Here is an 18,976-nt window from a genome sequence, read left to right as displayed (position 1 = left end):
CAGGACAAACAAATGTGAGTTATTGATTTATTGGGGGGAATAGTTTTTGTGACTTTGTGCTGGATTGATCAAATGGAAGGTTATCCTTACTCACAGAAGCAAGCTGTTTGCCAATAGCCATCAGTGCAGATTCAAAATGCTTCCAACAACCCTTGGCATCCAAAAACAGGGCAACATTTTGCGTGAAAGGCACACAGCAGGTTGAGGCTCTCATGTTAAAAAGAGCAAAAGTTTTATTAATGTTAGTGGGGATGAGTAACAAGAGCAGTCAGGTTAAATCTAACACATCTAAGTTTTAATTCTTTGTTTGTGTACTGTATGTTTCACCTGCCTTCCACACTCTAGAAATGCTGAGTTATCTTCAACTCAGGGCAGGGTGGAAGGGAGAAACTCAACCCACTGGGTTAAATTAACCCAGAATTTTTTTTCCCGAAAATGGGTAAAGGTGTAGGACAGTGGTTAAAACAGTAAATGTGTCTTATTGTGGGAGGTTTAAATATAAAATTATTAGTTTTAAAGATTAATTTTCTTTTATCATATTCACAAACTGTCCATAACCTTAGCTGTGCTAAAAAAGAAATTTGGTGTTCTGTATTAAACACTGGCTATGTTCATTATGTTACAGTACAATTGGTAACACTTTACTTGAAGGGGTGTTTATAAGACTGACATAACACGTTCATAAACATTACATGCACATGCTATGAACATGAAGGAGATTTTATGCACATTTATGTCAACTGTCATTCGTTCAGTTATTTCATTTTTATGCAAAGATGACATTGTTTGAGGTGTCTTTGTTATGCCAACTTTTACTAGTAATAACAATTGAATATGTCTTTAAAATTTAAAAGTGTTAATACTCTGTCAAATAGTTTTAGAACAATGTCATGAATATTCTTCAGTTCATAATGATTTTTAGGTTTCCTCCATGTGTTTAACAAATAAAATCAATCATTCAATAATACTAATAATTAAAACTGATAAAATTATATTAAATGGAATTTTAAGACTGATTCACCTAAAATTAAATTAAAACAGTACAATAATGGGTTAAGCCATGCAGCTTTGGGTCCATATTGCTGCAAAGTTAATTACAATAAATTAAATTGATTAAATGTTTTTTATGTATTGTGCACATACATGAAGTTAAGTGTAATCTTTTGACATATCTGTTGCATTTTGTTAAGGTATTTCAAATTATTTGACATAGTATTAACACTAAATGACATTTAGGTGACAGTTTAATGTAATGTTAACCCATAAAGCTATGTAATTTCTTAAGTTTGATAATTATTCTGCTATGTCATGTTTATGACAGATTTATGACAAGTTATGATGTATTGGTTTATGTCAAGTTGTCATAACAAAGACTATATGAACAATGTCATATTTGCATTAAAAATGACATAACTGAACAAATGACACTTAATGACAGTTGTCATAAAAAACATAAATCTCCTTCATGTTTATAAAACGTGTCATGTCATGTTGCATGATTATGAAGGTGTCGTGTCAGTCTTAAGAACTCCCCTTTAAGTAAAGTGTTACCAATTTACTGGACATACAAAATGGTGTACATAAAGTGTATGAATGTGCTTTTACTATGTGTAGATAAAAAGATGAAGATTCAGTGTATTCTGACTGTATATAATCATCATTGCTTTGAAATTAATAGGCAGATACAGTGCTGGTAGCCAGTGGAACAAGAACACTTCTACTCAATAAGAAGTGTTATGTGGGTCCTCTTACATGAGTGCATAAATGTGATCACCAGGTTGAAACTTTTGAACCCTGATTGTTTGTCACTCCCCCAGTTAATTTTACTGAGGCTGTTATAACTACAAGTATTGGAAAGATCAGAGAAAGGGTTAGTTCTGCACATGTGCTTTAGGGCAGCTGAGTTTGGAGACATTCATATCATTGGTTATAAGTGCATAGTGTGGAAATAAAAGCTTATGATAGTAACTACCCTCCCAGTAAAAAAAGAGAGGAGGGATGGGGACAAGAATGTAAAGTGATGAATGTTTTGAACAGTTACTAGAAAATCTTAATGTTGTGTTGGTTTTGCTGTGCTGTAGTCTTGGCAGTGGAGAGCACAGATAGATACACACTGAGGTCAGTAGGGGCTTTTGATTTGCATTATTTTCTATTAGCTGTCATGAGCTTGAATTAATTTTTCAACATCAGCACTGATGTTTTCTGTAAGTCGTTACAATCAGTTTTTTTAGTATGTACAGTTAAAATCAATTGGGACACAATATGGTAATTAATGCATCTATATAAGAATCTTTGTTTAACCACGTTTCCCTTCATCTAGCTGTTGTACTTTTACAAACTTTTTAAGTGAATGTCTAAAGTGAAGGAAACAGAAACAACTGAGGATGCTGCTTCAGTTTTTGAGATGTTTTCCCATGACTTACAGGTTGCTTTTTCTGAGAGGACTAGATAACTTCTTACTGTTATGTAACAGTGATACTGTAAATGTTGTGAATATGTCAAAAGTAATATTTTTATCTGATATCAGAATTGAAGACACATATAAGCAATGAATTTGGCATTTGCAATCCGAGTGTTATGAAATTTGCATATCAAAAATATACATATATCACACTCTAGATATTCTTCCTACATTTACGTGAAAAGGGACTTGGACGTCTCTGCAGATCAGCCTACACCGTACTTCAGAGACCAGGTTTATATCCCTATAGATGGCACAGCTAAGTAAGTCTATGTCTGGATTTGATAAATTATATCTGACAGTGTAGACCATTGGGGTTTTTAATCACTAAACAATTGCTATGGACTTCAAAGCTGAGCAGAACTCACGACTTGACAATAATAATATCGTTCTATTAAGATTATCTCAGCTCACAAAAAAGTCCTTTCCTTTTAATTTCATGTTGGCACTGAGTCATTATGTTGTAATACACACAGGAACAAGTCTGTAGATTGTGCAATTAAATTTCTAGAACAAAATGCTTTGGTGCAGTGGAGCGTTCCCATAGGAGTTCCAAGATCCTTGCTTGCGATGTTAGAAAAGGCTGTTCCAACGCCTCCTTTTGTAACAATCTTATTGGGTGTCGACCACATGAACCACTTATTAATTAGAAGATAGGAATCCCACTGAGGACTTTTTTCAGCGAGCATGCGAACAGTCTGTATCCCCATATGCACATGAACGTCCCGCTTAAAGCTTTGTATAAGCACAGCACGCAATCTCCGCACATGGTTGAATCCTCAGTGTGGGAGGTTCACAGGGTAATATTCTCAGGGTGACTGTCATCGAGGATTAGATGTTCAAAATGGTGGCACTGCAGTGTTTTCGCGATGGCAGACTTTTGTCTTCTACAAATCTGCAGTCCTGCGGAGCATAGCACGCCTCATGTTTTATTGCTGGAATACTCGTATAGGACTGAACTGTCCAGCAGAGTTGATCTAAATATGTTAATATGGACAACAATTGATAGATTCACTTTAGACTCTGATACAAAACAATGACTCACATTCTGTCAAAAACAAAACTTCTGGGAAAAAAGACAAAGAGACATAGACTAGAGGCGACATCGCTGTTTACACTGTCAGATGAATAGCTGTCTTTGAGCATCTCAGCTTGACGTGTTTATGGCGTCAGCCAAACAATGACATTTGATAAAAAAAATGTGCCTGTGCTATAAATAAACTAAGTGCCAAGGTCACAACAGATGTTTTTTGTTGTTACTGTTTGTTTATGAAACTAATGTAATGAAAATTCATTTATTTGTGTATATAGGCAAAACTATTTAATTAAAAAATATGTAATAAGTACACGTGCTACTTGTTTTTTTTTATTCCTTAAACAATGGAAAGGTTGATGGTGTAATTTTTTTTGTTGCTGATTCTATTAAAAAGTTATCATTGCTAAAATCCTGAAGGCCTTTAATTATACGTCTATTAATTCACTTCAGGTATTTTAATTTATTCTAATTTTATCTAGGAGGAAGTGCATATTTCATAAAGGTTGCCATTTTTAATGACATACACATCAGTAGATGTCAGATCTAAAAATATCTTTCATGCCTTATTGTATGAATGTCTTGCACAATTGCAATGTTAAGTTTTTACAAATTATACTGTAAACATAAACAGTACTTCAAGTTCAACTTGTTGCTTATGTTTAACAATAAAAGCCAGAAACAAACACACACACACACTCTTTAGTCTGGAGCGGTGGATGTACAGCAATCGTAATGAGTTTCCTCTCATCTCCTCCAAAAACGGAGAAAACGTCAGTCTTAATGAGCGCTATTAAAGGTACCTCGCGCCATTATCACGCCACCTCTGTTATTTATGGCAACCATCAGCGTCTACTTTTAGAAGCCAGGTTTAAAATGGATCACTCTAAAGGGTTTTTTTCCACATCCAGCTGCTTCCTCGGTTGATCGGAGGTCTGATACTGTATCCTATTCTAATCAACTTGCACAACTTATTAAGACAGGTAGACAGAGCAGCTTTGCCCTGCGGAGTGCTTCATTCAGATGTATGACAATTTATGAATCCCAGTGCCAAAAAAATGAGCTCTTGGCTCACGGCTAAATGTGAGTGAGGCTTGTGGCCTGCCAGATGCTCATTTCGATTGCATTCACATCATGCCTTCTTAGTGTAAAAACTCCCTGCCAAAAAATAAGGATGTTTAAAACCCCTGCTTGTATCTAGCTATCTGACACAGCTCCATCGGTTTGCTTTTGAGCCAAGGAATTATAAAGAAAACAATAATTACTGCAATTGGGAAATAAGCTTAATAAATGCGAGTAGATGTAAATAAATAAATAAATAAATAAGTTAAGTGTAATTAATAAGGGGGCCAATATGAAACCCGTGATAATCAAATCTGCTGTGTTTTTCAATTTGCATGATTAAGATCTTAGTTGTGTTGTTCATTTTGGATCCAGGTTGTTCATTCTCAAAATGTCAACATATCAAAATTCTGAACACTGCACTTAATTATCTGCAGTGCTTTAAAATCATCAACGTAAAAACCAATTAACTTTAATTTGCTACCAATTAAAATTTGACTTTTAGGAGTGTTAATATGCTAAGCATGGCACTAAACCTATGCTGGAAACTGTTTACACATCACAGGGCCCCGAGGCCGCCTGCGTGCATGCTGGCACGCAGAGGTGGGAATGTGATGGTGGGAAGTCTTGTCATGAATGTGAAAAGCATGATGCATATCGAGTGAACTGACTGTTTAATGTCATCGATTCATTAGTGAGCAAACTTTTCAAAGTTGGATTGAAAAATTCTTGTCAGTATCTGTATCTCTATGGTTGTTTGATGTGTAGAGTAGGTTGAATTGACTTCATGCTGCATTTTTTTTACAGTGTAGGTATACTGAATTGCGTTTGGTTCTCTCAATCTATTTGAAAACTGAATAGCAATTGGTTCCCTCTTTGCATATACAGTCATGGTCAAAGGGGTTGGCATCCCTAGTAAATATGAGCAAAGAAAGCTATAAAAAAGAATCTACAATGTTTCCTCTTTTAAGATTTATTAAAAAAATCACAAAAATGTAATGTTTAATTGAAATACAACAATTGAAAGTTTGGGAAATATTACAATATGAAATAAATGTTTTTCTCTATAACATTCTCAAACATGATGTTGTCCAGTCATGGCTTCCTGTTTCACGAGAGAATAAATATTAAGTAACACAAACCCCAAGTCCCAATAATAAGTCATCACAGTGGATAAAACCAAAGCCTATAGTTCTGTGTGCAGCAAACATTGATGAGCTAAATAGAAAGTGGCTTTAAGGAAATAGTTAAACCATAAAAAGCAACCGGAAAGCAGGTAAATAATGAATATGTTTTTATCGACTGGAGATGTTGCAAATGTGCCTGAAATATAGAACGTATGTCTATATCATATTAATGCTCAGCAAAGAGAATCATTTGAGTAGACAAAGACCCTCCAAAGATAACAGAACTTCAGAAATCAGTTGAATCTTGGGGTCAGAAAGCTTTTAAAAATAATAATAATAAAGGAAAACAGCACCTCCACAACCGTGATCTCATGAGAATCCGTGTGTATTTTTACATTTCAGTGTGGTTGTACAATACGTACATTTACTTACGTTTAAAACACACTAAAACGTACAATATCGACGTTTTGACAGGACTAATAAGTAAATTATTTACGTATTTACAGCTTTACCAACGTACAAATTTGTACGTAAGTTATTCCTATTCATAAATATTAAAATCGCGGGCATTGGCGTTTCTTACTTATAACAATGACATGTTTTCAGTCATATTTTCTGACTTATTTATTGAAGACAGTTTACATTTACCTAAGAAATTTTTATTCAGAGAATGTCACAATATTTAACATTTTAAAACTTTAAAATGAATAGCATTTCTGTATTTATTTAGTTTGTTTGCCATGACATACAAAAACGCGTTTTCTCCTGCTGTCTTCTATGCAATACGTTATTATTACTACTAAGCAATAATTACAACAAAATACAACATAAATTCACAAAAGATGTTACTTTTATTCATTTGCTGTAATCCACATCTTAAAAATTCATATGATTGCGAGGAAAAGATCCAAATTCAGCCCTTTATACAGCGATCCGAGTTCTCATCAGCAAAAGTCAGATCGCGCGTTCTTTAATGTGAATTCAAATATCCCGCCTCAAGAAGCTTTACGACACATTGCTTTACGGCAGTGATATCAAAAGCTCATTGGCTCTTTGAGTGCCACATGACATATTTGTGTCGTTTCCATTTCCGTTGGTGTACGTTTGAAATTTAAAAAGCGCGCCGTGACAGAGGGAAGCCAGATCAACGCTGATCAAACTCTTGGATTAATAACTTTTATACTTCTCTTTAATTTACTTCATATACTTCAGAGAGGACCGTGGCTGCAGCACATCGTCATTTTAACTACTTTTGGTACTGATTTTAATATTCGCAATAAATAAGTTCTTGTGATTACACTTGTCTGTCTGTTTGGGTTTAGGGTAAGATTTGGGCTACCTTTGGGGTAGGGTTAAGGTGGTAACATATCGCTAAAATGGTTAAAAGGAAATTATACATACATCTTTAAGGAATGAAAGATACGTAAATGTTTTACGTTTTTAAGCTGTCAAAACATAATAATGCTACATTTAAATGTTGTAAATACGTCTACATTGTACATTTTAGCATCTATTTAAAAATATTTTTTTTGTTTTTTAAAGTTAAGTGTAAATACTACGTATTAACAGTGAGACCAGTTTGAACAACCACAAGTTTTTTGGGACGCAGTTTAAAAAATCCTCTGCTCTCATGCAAAAACAAATTCCAGTATATTTATTTGCCGAACTGGAACTTTGAACAGGACTTGGTTCTGCGGCCATATGAAATATTATTGTTTTTTTGGCAGCAGGAACTCAATATGGCTTTGGTGCACAGGGATTTAAAATTGCTACAGTTAAATATACCTCCTGACCTTAATTGTTTTTAACCTAATTTTGTAACAGAGGTCATGGACATCTTATTAGGATGCATTGTGTCATGGATTATATTAAATACCAACTTTAAAGGAGAGAGCAGCAATATATGAAGGCTCTGGAGAAATTCTGTATAAAAGAAAATCTAAGATCTCCTGCCATGAATTCTTCAACCTCATCAGACATTATAAAAGAAAATTCTGAGCTGGTATTGCAAATGGAAGTGGAAAAGAGGATTAAATAAAGGGGTGCCAATAATTGTGTCCAGTGTGTATCAGAAGAAAAACATTTATTTCATATTGTAATTTCACCCTCACTTTCAATTATTTTACTTCAATGAAACATTGCATTTTTGTGATTTTTTTTATTAAAGCTTTTTTTTTAAAAAAAAAAAAAAAGAAATGTTAGAGATTATTTTTATAGCTTTCTTTGCTCATATTTACCAAGGGTGTCAACACTTTTGGCCATGACTGTATTTTAACATAGCCATCATTATGCTGCTATTTGACTGACTGTTGATTTCTTTGTGCAGCTGAGTGAAAACAAACATTCGCTCATCATGACGGGGACAAAAGCAGCTCTGATGCAGCACTTTATTTAGAGTACACAGTACTTGAGGCTAAAACCAGTTAAAACTTTAAGGCCTGGTTTCACAGACAAGGCTAATGCCAGTACTAGGATGCCTTAGAAAAAGACCCTACTGGTGTGTAAATTGAGAAAAATCAATAGCACTGCCATATTTTAGATATTTAGGATCTGTCATGGCAAGTTATTTTCATTATGTTTTAGTCTAGGACCAGCCTTAAGCCTTTTCTGTGAAAAGGGGTAAGACTATTCCATGGCTTTTAGATGTTTCCTTCAGGAAATAGTTTTGTTTTGTATTCCCTTTCAGAAGTAGGGACGGAGAGGGAAACAGGTTGTTGCAGGTTCATTCTTGTATTGAATGGCATAACTTTATTTTGTTATTTGTGTGACAGAGATTCCATTACTTTGAATGAACACTCACTTTGCAGAAATGGAGAATCATCCACCTGAAACTGTTATTATACAGCTGAGACTGCTCTTTAAAGAACAGTCTCGTTTTTGCTTTGGTTGAAGTGAAATCGATAAACACAGTCCATTATCTTCTTGTCCTGTAGAATTGTATTTTGAATGGAGAGTCTAACAGTAATGCTTATTTACCATTAAAGCTGATGTATGGCTACGTAAAAGCAAAATCTGGGAAAATTGTATAGCTGCACAATGGTGCATGAAGAATTTGTATAGTCTTTGCTTGCATGTATGCACAGATTGTTTTGCATATTCAATATTACTTTTAATCCAAATGGCAGTGAAATGTTTTTTTTTTAAGACAGTATACAGTCATACGTAGGTACATAAGGTAAGAGGAGGTAAGAGGTTGGAGATACAGGATAATATTGTGATACTTAAAATTTAATCGCAGCTACACTGCAAAAATTGGAGAGTTCAAATTTCAGAGTTGAATTCAACACCTCAAGAGTAAATTTGAAATATTTAGAGTATTTAGAGAATTGTTTTTCAAAGTTGAAGTTAATTGACAGAGTTACTCATAACAGTGTTAACCCAACTCCTTACAGATGTAGTTACACTCCACCCACATATTTCATTTTTTTCGTTTACATTTAACTTCTAAAAAAATGTTGAAATCAACTCCGTAAAGAGTTAATTTAACACTGAACTTTTTGCTGTGTACAAGTCTTAAAAAACAATGTCAGTTGTTTCAGACATAACCATAACTCTTTGCGTGACAGCTGAGAAAATCCCAAAGTAATTGTTCTGCCTTTCGAAATGATTTGATGTAAATGCATGGACAAATGAATAAATCACGGCTTGTTTCCTGTTTGTTTGCTGAAGTTTGCTGTCGTTGTTTGTAAATGACAGGACTGAGGTGTGTGGAGAGAGGTGCTAGCAGTTCACGGTGCACCGGCCCTGTGATTAATTCCACTGACAATATAGTAACCAATGATCGATTGAGGAAGCTTGGGCTGTAAAGACCGTTTCCCCTTCACTTACTTTGCCTTTTTCAGAAGACGTCTGATATTTTGATCACCGGTAAAGGCTGTGTCAGTGAAATTAATCATTGACAGAGAAAAAGAACCACTGGAGAACAGCATGACAAACTGCACAAGATAACCAAGATAGAGTTAAAGAGAAAGTCTGGCAGGACGTAAAATGTGAGCCGTTTTATATCCGTAATCGTTTGTGATGTGACAACAACAATTGCAGTTCAGAAAACTGATATTCGTGTGATGCCGCAGTGTTTTTGGACATTTTAAATGGGATATGACTGTTAATTTTGTGTTTTTATTGTTCACAGACTGTAAAGTTGTGCCCAAGGAGAATTTACTCCAACATCCTGCTTGTGACTAGGACAGTTGATAAGGAAAACACTTATCTGAGTGACAAGATTATCTGTATCTTCCTAAAGTATATATATATATTTTTTTGTCAAATGGCATTATCATCATACTCAGAGATAATCACATGGATTAAAATATATACATTTTACTCCACCTGTCTCCAAAAAGCATCTTCTGTGACAGCACCAAATGTTTTTTTTTGTGTGTGTGTGCGCGCGTGCGTGGGTGCGTGTGTTTTTAAACTGAGATCTAGCCAACAAAAGCTCTTGCCAGCAGGAATGTATTACACTTAATTTTGAAGATTTATTCCTTAATGGTTTAACTGAGCACTGTCTTGATGCCTGTCAGATATGTGGCCGCTAGAGGGAGACAGTTTTATCTAAGATTTCAAATTAGACACACTTTTACTCCGGATCACATTATTGCCTCGTGGGAATCTTTAACTGGACAGTCTACAATTGCACACAAAAGCATGCTTAAAATGGTAAATAAGGTAAGGTATCTGGTTTAAAGAAAAAGTAACACTTAATTGTTATTAATGATCAGTACGAAGTTGAGAGTGAACAGATGAGTAGCTTGTTAATCTCTCTCTTCAAATATGCTCCATTTTAGGGGCCTTTAATATGTGTTTTTTTATCATCATAATCGTTTGCCTAATCATTTCGTTTATCCAGTTCTGCCAGAATTGTGGCTTTATGCAACATTACTCCTCTCATTTTTTACTGCGCACAGCCCTGTTGATACACTCTGAATTTGTGATACATGAGCTGAGCCAGAAGGCTTTGAATTTCATCCCCAGTCGTCGCCAAGTCTCTCAGTAACTCACACAGTATGCTGTAGTAGCTCTACAGTCTACGGTGGAGAAAACGAGGAGCTCAGTCTCATTTTGAAATCACGCAGGCCATGAAATGGTAAATTTTACAGCAACACGTAAAGACTTCGGCATCCCGTTATATAAAGTCTCATCAGATTTTAATCGCAGGGCGAAATAAAGCGGAATTTTAGAGGACCGTCGCGCACGTGATTGAAGACACCGGCGGCGTACGTATGGACGTTTTGTTAGCTCAATGCGTTTTGCAAAAAGGGAGGAAAAACGCCAACGCGTTGCCATAAAAGTTCAGTATTCCCAGGGTAGGGGCGCAGGCATTCATTGCCAGGGCTGAGGACCTGCCTCTTTATCAGCCCAATGAGCGCGGCAGAGGGGAGGCTCTTCCCACCAAACACCTCTCGTCCATCTCTCCTCACTCCTCCACTCAGCGAGCGGGCTTGCCGGAGCTACCCGACACCCTGTCAACGCCAAGTCGCAAAACTGTACGGATCCTAATAGCACCCCACTGCGTCCGACAACCGATTCTCTCGTTTTTATTCTTTCATTTTCCTTGTCCTAATTGGCTGAGAATTTACTGATAAAGAAAACAAAGTGCCAACTGTATTCTGAAACAAGTCACGTCTTTTTTGCACTGTTTTCTTTGAATGGATCGGGCGTCCGGATGAGACACAGTAAGTACTTAAGACTCGCATTAACAGAGTATTTTATGCACTGTTTGTTATTTGGCTGCAGGCGCGTGCAGACCCATTCATTTGGCTCTACTGAAATAAAGAAAATGTTTCGTTTGATCCAGTTTGCGCTACGGTGTGTGATCCGGCAATGAGACAGATTGACACCTGCAGACCAGACAAAATAATATGCGTAATGTTATCCATCAATTGTTAGGAATATCGCTTATATGTGTGTACATTTGCAGAAAAACGTTATGTGTGAATGCCTCGGTTATGGTCAACTTAGTCAACTCACCCTGTCATGTTGTTCATGTGGGTTTCTGCAGTGTTTAAAGTGTTAAAATCCTGTTTTGGTAGTCAACCAAAAGCGATTCTGAATGTTAAGCGGGTTTCTCTGCAGCACTTTTTGTGAGGAGCTGTCCACTCTCGGTGGTGCTGAAATTTACCCGCTGATGTTCGTGTTGCGTTTGGACACCGACTTCAGTAGCAGCCGTGGCGCATATGGCGCTTGACTCTATATGTAGGTGGTAAAGCTTTACTGCTAACTGAAGTTACACTGTTAAGCTGTGTGGATAGCTGTTTGTTTAAAATGTTTTGCTAACTTATTAGTCAACAGTCTAATTTTGTATACCTTAAAAGTTGTGTATATATTAAGATACTCCTTTTCAAAAACAGGCTAATTTATTTTCCTGTTGTATATTATATTATAATCGTTTGATTAGATTAAATCATTGATTTTCTCTTGACTACTTCTCTGCTGCATATTGATGCATAGAAACGCACAAAGTAAGAGATAATAGGGTTCAGCTTTGAAACCATTTAGCTAAATAATATGGTTTAGTGGAAATGCAGCTTGTGATTTTTGTATGGTAAGCCAGAAAGGAGAAAACCATGGACTTGGTGCACATTTTGGATTTTGAATGAAGACCCGGTAACAGCAGTATTTTTAGTAGTGTTTATAAGTGCGTGAATAGACTTTATTCTCTCATCCAATATTGTCACTCTCTCTAACAATTACAATTGTTAGTGAATCACAAATATCATAATTAAGGGATTGTTTGAAAGATGATCTAATTTTCTGTCTGAGTTTGATTTTCTGATTTTCTCTATGTCTGCCTGCATGAGTGTATTTTTATTTAATGAAATATTGTGTGGTAACATGTCAAGGATGTGAAAACAACTGGTTAAGGCAAATGAAAGAAAGGCTTGTTGGCATGACAAAATACATATTTTCTTTAACATGCCATATTTAAGTTTACGACAGTCATAGTGTACAGTGCTTTTGTTTACTTATTAGTATAGTGCAGCATTTTGTTTTATTCTCCAAATTCCTGCACATATTATTATTTTCTTTATTTTTAGATATTCTTAATCTGGAAAGGATAAAAAGTTTTATTTTCTGTTTTTTATGTAATTTATTTATTTTTGTTTCCTAAAAATATGTGGTGTTAAATATAATGTAAAACCAAAGCATTTTTTTGCTTCATAGTCTCTAAAATGTTCCCATAAATTTAAATGAAAAGATTATGTTGTATAGGACACCATGTCTACATCTAACTGACCTTGAAACTTCACTTCTTAAGCTTATCAGTTTTATTTACATGCACTTCCTGTAAGCCTGCATTTCTTTCTCTCTCCTCTAGATCTTTTACACTGATGAAACAACTAATGGATGTTGCATCTGGCTGTGTGTCTCTCTTCTCTCTGTTCTGGAGATACATCAGAGTGCATTCGTGATCCTCCACACAACATGAACCCGAGTCGCTGGATACTTAGAACAAAAGAGTAACCATTCAGCTGTCTGTCAGCTGGTCAACCCCAGACTTTTGGAGGGGAAACAGAACAAAAAACAAAGACAGAAATTACCGCAAAAATGCGGAAAAGGCGAGAGGAGATGCAGCGAGACCTGTGGACTCTCTTGCTAGTGTGGATTACTTGTGTGCCCTACTCTTCCATGTCTCCGTTGAACAATCAGACACAAAGTTTACAAACCGCATCAACCGTGATCCTGCGAAACAGGCCAAGTGAAGGACAAAGAATCCTCAATCGTGCCAAGAGAGGATGGGTTTGGAATCAAATGTTTGTATTGGAGGAGTTCTCTGGACCCGATCCAATTCTGGTTGGCAGGGTGAGTAGTCTAATTGTCGGTCGAATATTAAGCTTACTTATCATGTGGAAACATTAATTCTGCAGCCTGAATGCCTTTGCGTTTGACATTTTGTGAGGGAGCATAATTGGTGTGAAGAAGAGGGCAAGGTTGGCATCACAGCCAGATCTTAACCTTCCGCAGTGTCTGTCTTTAATGGATATAAGACAGTGACAAATCAGGCAAAATAAAAACAGCTTTAGAGGGTAATTGAGTGGTATTTGTAAAACACAAAAATGTTCAGAAACAAACACAGTATGAAGAGATTTTTGATGGCAGAACATACTGTATTACACATGTAAAATGTATGTGTGTATGTGGAGAGGTGGCATTGAGATGTTTAAAGGGCAGGAGAGTGACTTGGCATAGGACCTGTGCAGAGAGCTCGGGGTCCTGAGAGGACTAGAGTCAGAACAGGCCAAAGCAGCTTGTTCACAGATCGCTGCAACCGAGAACCTCGAGACTGAAACTGGCACTACGATTGTCCCGCAACTAGTACTTTGCTGTAACCAACTAAATAAGCCAGTCTCTCAATATAATTATTTAAAAATTAGATTGTTTTATCTAATAACTTACCTTTAAACAGCTTACATACTGTATGTGATCCTGCATTTATGAAATCTACTGTATGATAGAACGAGCATCAATTACTTAGTTAAAGTTTTATTTTCACAGAATGTTTTTGCATTTTTTGCATTAGAATTATTTTATGTAGAAAACAGTAAATCGGAAAAATGTCTTAAGCTGGGTTTTCACAGGCATGGTCACATATACAAAATTAATACTTTATAATGAGAAATATAATCACATGATAAGTTATTTTATCATAATTTGAATTTTTAAAACATTTTATTTCTCGATTACCTGTTAAAAAACCTGTTACTTCAAGGATGCATTGTGAGGATGCTATCCTTAATATCGCTGAGGTTCAATGCAATCCTTTGTGTGTCCAGCATTTGGCTGGGAAGCAGCTAATTAAGGCCTCTCACTTGAATTCTCCCCTGTTTTATTCCGCTTGTCTCCTCCCGCCACTCTGGCATGTGAATAAAACATGTGCTCTCATGTGCCCTTTACACCTGTGTTTTCTCAATATCTGCACGATACAAAAAAAACTTCTTAAGAGCTGCATCAATTTTTCAAGAGCTGCAATTAAACAGCCTTTGTTGGATTCTGCCATAGCTTTTGATCAGCAGAAATGAATAAACAAACACAATAAACAGGCATCCTGTGATGATCTCCAAGGTATAAGGGCAAATGAGAGTGATGCTTTCCGGCTGACACATCCACAACGCTGCACTGTTTTCTGTGGGTGATGGAGAGCCACAGCAACTGCTTAGACAGCGACGTGCTGTTTTGTTACTCCGTAATGTGTTGTGCTTTATTCAATGTCATGAAGTTTTTGTGCAGCTTCCTAAATTGCCAGAGAAAGAGTTATTGTCTGCAGAATGACAGCTCAGGTGAATGGTCGGGCGCGAGGGGTGCCGGCGTATTTGGCATCCTTGGTGGGCCGGCATTGATTGAGCTTCATTTTTCTGCTGTGCCTTTTTTCCTCGCCGCAAGGTTAAGTGCTCATGAGCATGGCTTGCAGTGCTCAGATAAGTTCCATGTTGCAGTGAGATAGGAAGCCATGCTGTCAGGATGAGATTGAATACCTCTTCGCTCTCTCACTCTCTCCATGTCTCCCTCTCTCCATCACCTAAGATCTGCAATCCTCTCTAACTCTTTCTCTCTAATTAAAAAATGAATCAAATAAGAAGTGGGAGGTGTGTGATTCAAATGGGTCATTCGAATCAGCATGTTTCTTTTCCCTTTTCCTACCATTTCATGTGGAAGTGGGCTGATTATTGAGGAACCTCAGGCCAGGATTACACTCATTTTATCCTTTAACTTTATTACGTGCCATTCTGATGTTTAATTATACACCCAGCTCCTGTCTTGTCACTGCCTGAACTCCCCTTGAGCACCAGCTGCCAGTCGGAGGGGACAATTAGCATACATGTAGAAGTGGGCATGGCAGGGCTAAAAGAAGTATAAAGAGAGAGAGGAAGGGAGAGGTAGCTATGATGCATGACAGCATGCTCCTCTCTGTTCCATGTGGTCGTTTGGTCTCAGCAGTCTGACTCACTGAGCTGGAGATGTTGCTTGCCGTCACCTGGTTCTGAAGGGCACGTCAGACACAGGACAACTCACGCTGCTCCTGAAGCTCTGATCCGCTCCCGGCACAACCCATCTAAACAAGACCGAGCTGCTTTTAGATGGGCATGAAGTCCTATGACACTTTTTCATGAATATTTTTGGTATGGTTTTGCATACTTTTCCATGCATGGGAAAATATTCACGACTTGTGATTCTCCGTCTTGTGTCCTGAATCAACACGACCGTGCCATACTTCACGTAAACCATCATTAATAATTCGAATACACTAATGCACCAATCTATAATCTGTAAGTGTACATGATTTCATTATGAGCTTGCTTACAACATACTAGTTGATGTCTATTTTAACATATTATATTTTTTTATAAACACTCCCAAGATATTTAAAACTTGGCACGACAAAAAGCGACGTAGATGTGTTTACTTAAATCACTGTCAGTTTGATTATAGCGTATGTCATTTAGATGCTATCTAGCACATGGCATTGTTCTCTCCTCTTTTGGATGGGGCATGTGGTGTTGCCTAAGTACAACGGATAATACGAAGACCATTCTTCTCTGCAGAGTACAGATATACTCTGCTCAAATTAATAGCCTTGCTGTCTGATGTCTTTTCTTACCATACTGTGCTCTTATCTCTGATGAGATTATATGTGTTTGTGGCAAAAAGAGAATGGATAATAAGCTTTTCATATTTAGCAATCCGAGCTAAGAACAAGATCACTGGGAGTGTCAGTTTGAATGCAAGGAAATGGCTTTGATTATTAATTCAGAAAAGAAAATGGATATGTGCCTGTAGAAATTTGTTTCCATTGCTGTTTTGCAGGGACTGTGACAAATACTTGATAGATAGCGTAATGGATGGACTGAAAAACCATCAAGGCTGCCTGCGAATCTGTTTTGTTGAATCTTTATTTTTACATTAAGTTATTATGTTACTAACAACTGATTTCTCATACGGTGCGTCTCAGTTATGCTGATGTAAGGGTAAAAACAGCATTATCAAATAGCTAGTTAGTGCTGCACAATTAATCGCATCGCAATCGCAATCGCGATGTCAGCCTGTGCGATTATATGACAGCAAAATGTTGCAATTATATTAAATAAATAAATGTGTGGACTTTTAACACAAACTTTCTGATAACTGTTTGATGATTTTCCTTGCCGTTTAAAAAAAGAAAGAAAAACGAACAAAAAAGGCAATGCACGTGTGGCATGCACGTGTGTGGTGTGCGTCGTCACTTATACCAGAGCGAAGATGGATGCAGAGGAGGTTGACAGTGATCTGGTAGCTAAAAAAAAAAAACTCTATGTCTGTTGTATGGTGGTATTTTGGATTTAGGATTACTGACACTGAGCAGTTGCGACATCACGTGTTAATACGAAAACATTTCTAGTTTTACAAATACACATTTTAGCTAAACTGTGTGTGGATTTTCCTTAAAACCCATCAAGTTGACTCATGATACCATATAGTATAATCGCAATCGCACATCGCAATATAAGCATCAATAACCGCAATGGGAAAAATTACCCAAATCGTGCAGCCCTATAGCTAGTCATTCTCTTCTTTTAAAATATGTTTATTAAAGAATGAGGGCAGAAAACGAAAGAGACATTTACTAGCATAGATTTGGCCTACATAGAGGCATAACTCCATTTGGGTTTAAATCCATATCATTATGTTGCATTGTACATTGAATCCAAATTAAGCAATAATGCAACCGTGTAAATAATCACGCGGGTTCAGTATTATTCTCCAATGCTTCATTTAACGCAAGCCTACAACTTAACCTTGAAAAATTCATTATGTTATTATTAATTACATTACAATATTAAATATGAATAACTTCGCTATCAAATATTAATTAGTAGCGCTCTGTCATTTTGTAATGAAAGCCAGAGTGGATTAGTTTCACACAGCACAATGACTGCAGCTCAGAAGGGGTATAAATCTAATGTCGGCCTGTATTAAAGCCACGCTGTTCTAATTTCAATTGAAATTGGCCATTTCGCAGAGCAGGGATGTTGTAGAAACGTTGGTTGTCGGATCTCGCTCGTTTTGTTTTAGTGGCGTTTGGACGTGTGCCCTATAGCTAAGAGGAAAAGAAAAATATTGTGACAGTTCGAATGTAAGAAGCAGTGAATCCCCGAAACGGACAATCGATTCATGTTTTCTATGCTTCCCTTTGATAGGATTTGCTGTTAACTGCCACTGTGTTTTTGCTGCTTTGACACATCACACCTCCGAAACCACCGAAACTGCCCCAGCAATTCTACAAAGGAAATGTTTTGCTCTAACACCAGCGCTGTAACAAAAACACCTCTCTTTTCAAGGAGCGAGTGTCTCTATGGAAAACAATATGATCACGTTTATTGCTTCAGAGGTTGCTGTATGAAACTATGTTCAAACACAAGTATTTCGGCTGTTATAACATATGCACACTGTAAGTGGTTGAAATGCTTCTGGTCATGCTCTGTACTGAGTGCTGCAAGTTAGACCACAGAGCAATACTTGCCCTGTTCAACCTTCTTGACACTTCATGAATTATCTATATTCCTCCTACTGATCCACTCTGGAGGATTACAGCTCGAACTCTCGGTTGTTTTCCTCCCTTCTGGTTTTCTGTTCTAGAAAACATTACAGGTTTTTTACTTTTAGGAAACTTACTTGTTTACCAACCACCTAACGACTGCCCGATTTTGTGATAGAAATGCGGTCAGAAATTTAAGATCTCTTACTCATCCTTGCAAAATGTTGTTTTGTTGTTAGCATAAGACTAAGATGTACAAAAATGTTATATTGGCATTTTCAGACAGCTTCTTAAGGTATCACCTTGGGTGTTTTTTTAACATGTGAAGAATTTCAATCTATGCTGATCCCTTGTTGGCTGCTTTATTGATTATACAATATAAGACATTCAAAAACATGTTAGCTATTTCATAAATGTTAATAGAAATACGTTGGTACAATTATTATTTTTTTTAAAGTCTGTGTAAAGTGATATTAAATATGTGTTCTGAATTTGTCACACCACAGAAAAATGTGTTATTAACAACCCAGCCAAATTTGAATGTTAAAAAAGTCGATATAAAAATCTGGGGAAAATAAGCAGTATTCTCCACTCTTTTAAACGCTGGGGCCGTGTCCGCTTGCTGAACTGAAACCACACCCACTTGCGGGAAAGCTGCTGTCTTTCTCAACTTTCAAATACCGCTACAATCTGATGGATGCTTGTGATTGTGTTATGGGCCGGGCCATGCTCAGTGCATCTAGTGCGTAATCGAGCCACTGTTTTAGCCCTTCTAAATAATC

The 18,976-nt window shown here is 36.8% G+C and overlaps 1 protein-coding gene across 2 annotated transcripts in view; it reads left to right on the top strand.

Annotated features, from left to right (window-relative positions):
• The first annotated feature begins 10,726 nt into the window (after positions 1 to 10,726).
• The window catches only part of cdh8 (cadherin 8), a 97,660-nt gene continuing 89,410 nt past the window's right edge, over positions 10,727 to 18,976 (top strand). Inside the window, exons 1-2 of one of the 2 annotated variants that reach the window (XM_065289304.2) lie at positions 10,727 to 11,358; positions 13,002 to 13,486. In XM_065289304.2, coding sequence (XP_065145376.1) covers positions 13,232 to 13,486 — 255 coding nt within the window. In that variant the 5' untranslated portion in view covers positions 10,727 to 11,358; positions 13,002 to 13,231. Of the gene's footprint in view, positions 11,359 to 11,800; positions 11,879 to 13,001; positions 13,487 to 18,976 lie in introns of those variants that run through there. The other variant, XM_065289305.1, reaches the window with a different exon arrangement.

This window comes from Paramisgurnus dabryanus, chromosome 2 (assembly GCF_030506205.2).
Source record: "Paramisgurnus dabryanus chromosome 2, PD_genome_1.1, whole genome shotgun sequence".
In the NCBI taxonomy this organism is placed as follows: Eukaryota; Metazoa; Chordata; class Actinopteri; order Cypriniformes; family Cobitidae; genus Paramisgurnus; species Paramisgurnus dabryanus.
Note: the sequence above shows the minus strand (reverse complement) of the source record. Positions and strands in the feature narration are given on the sequence as shown.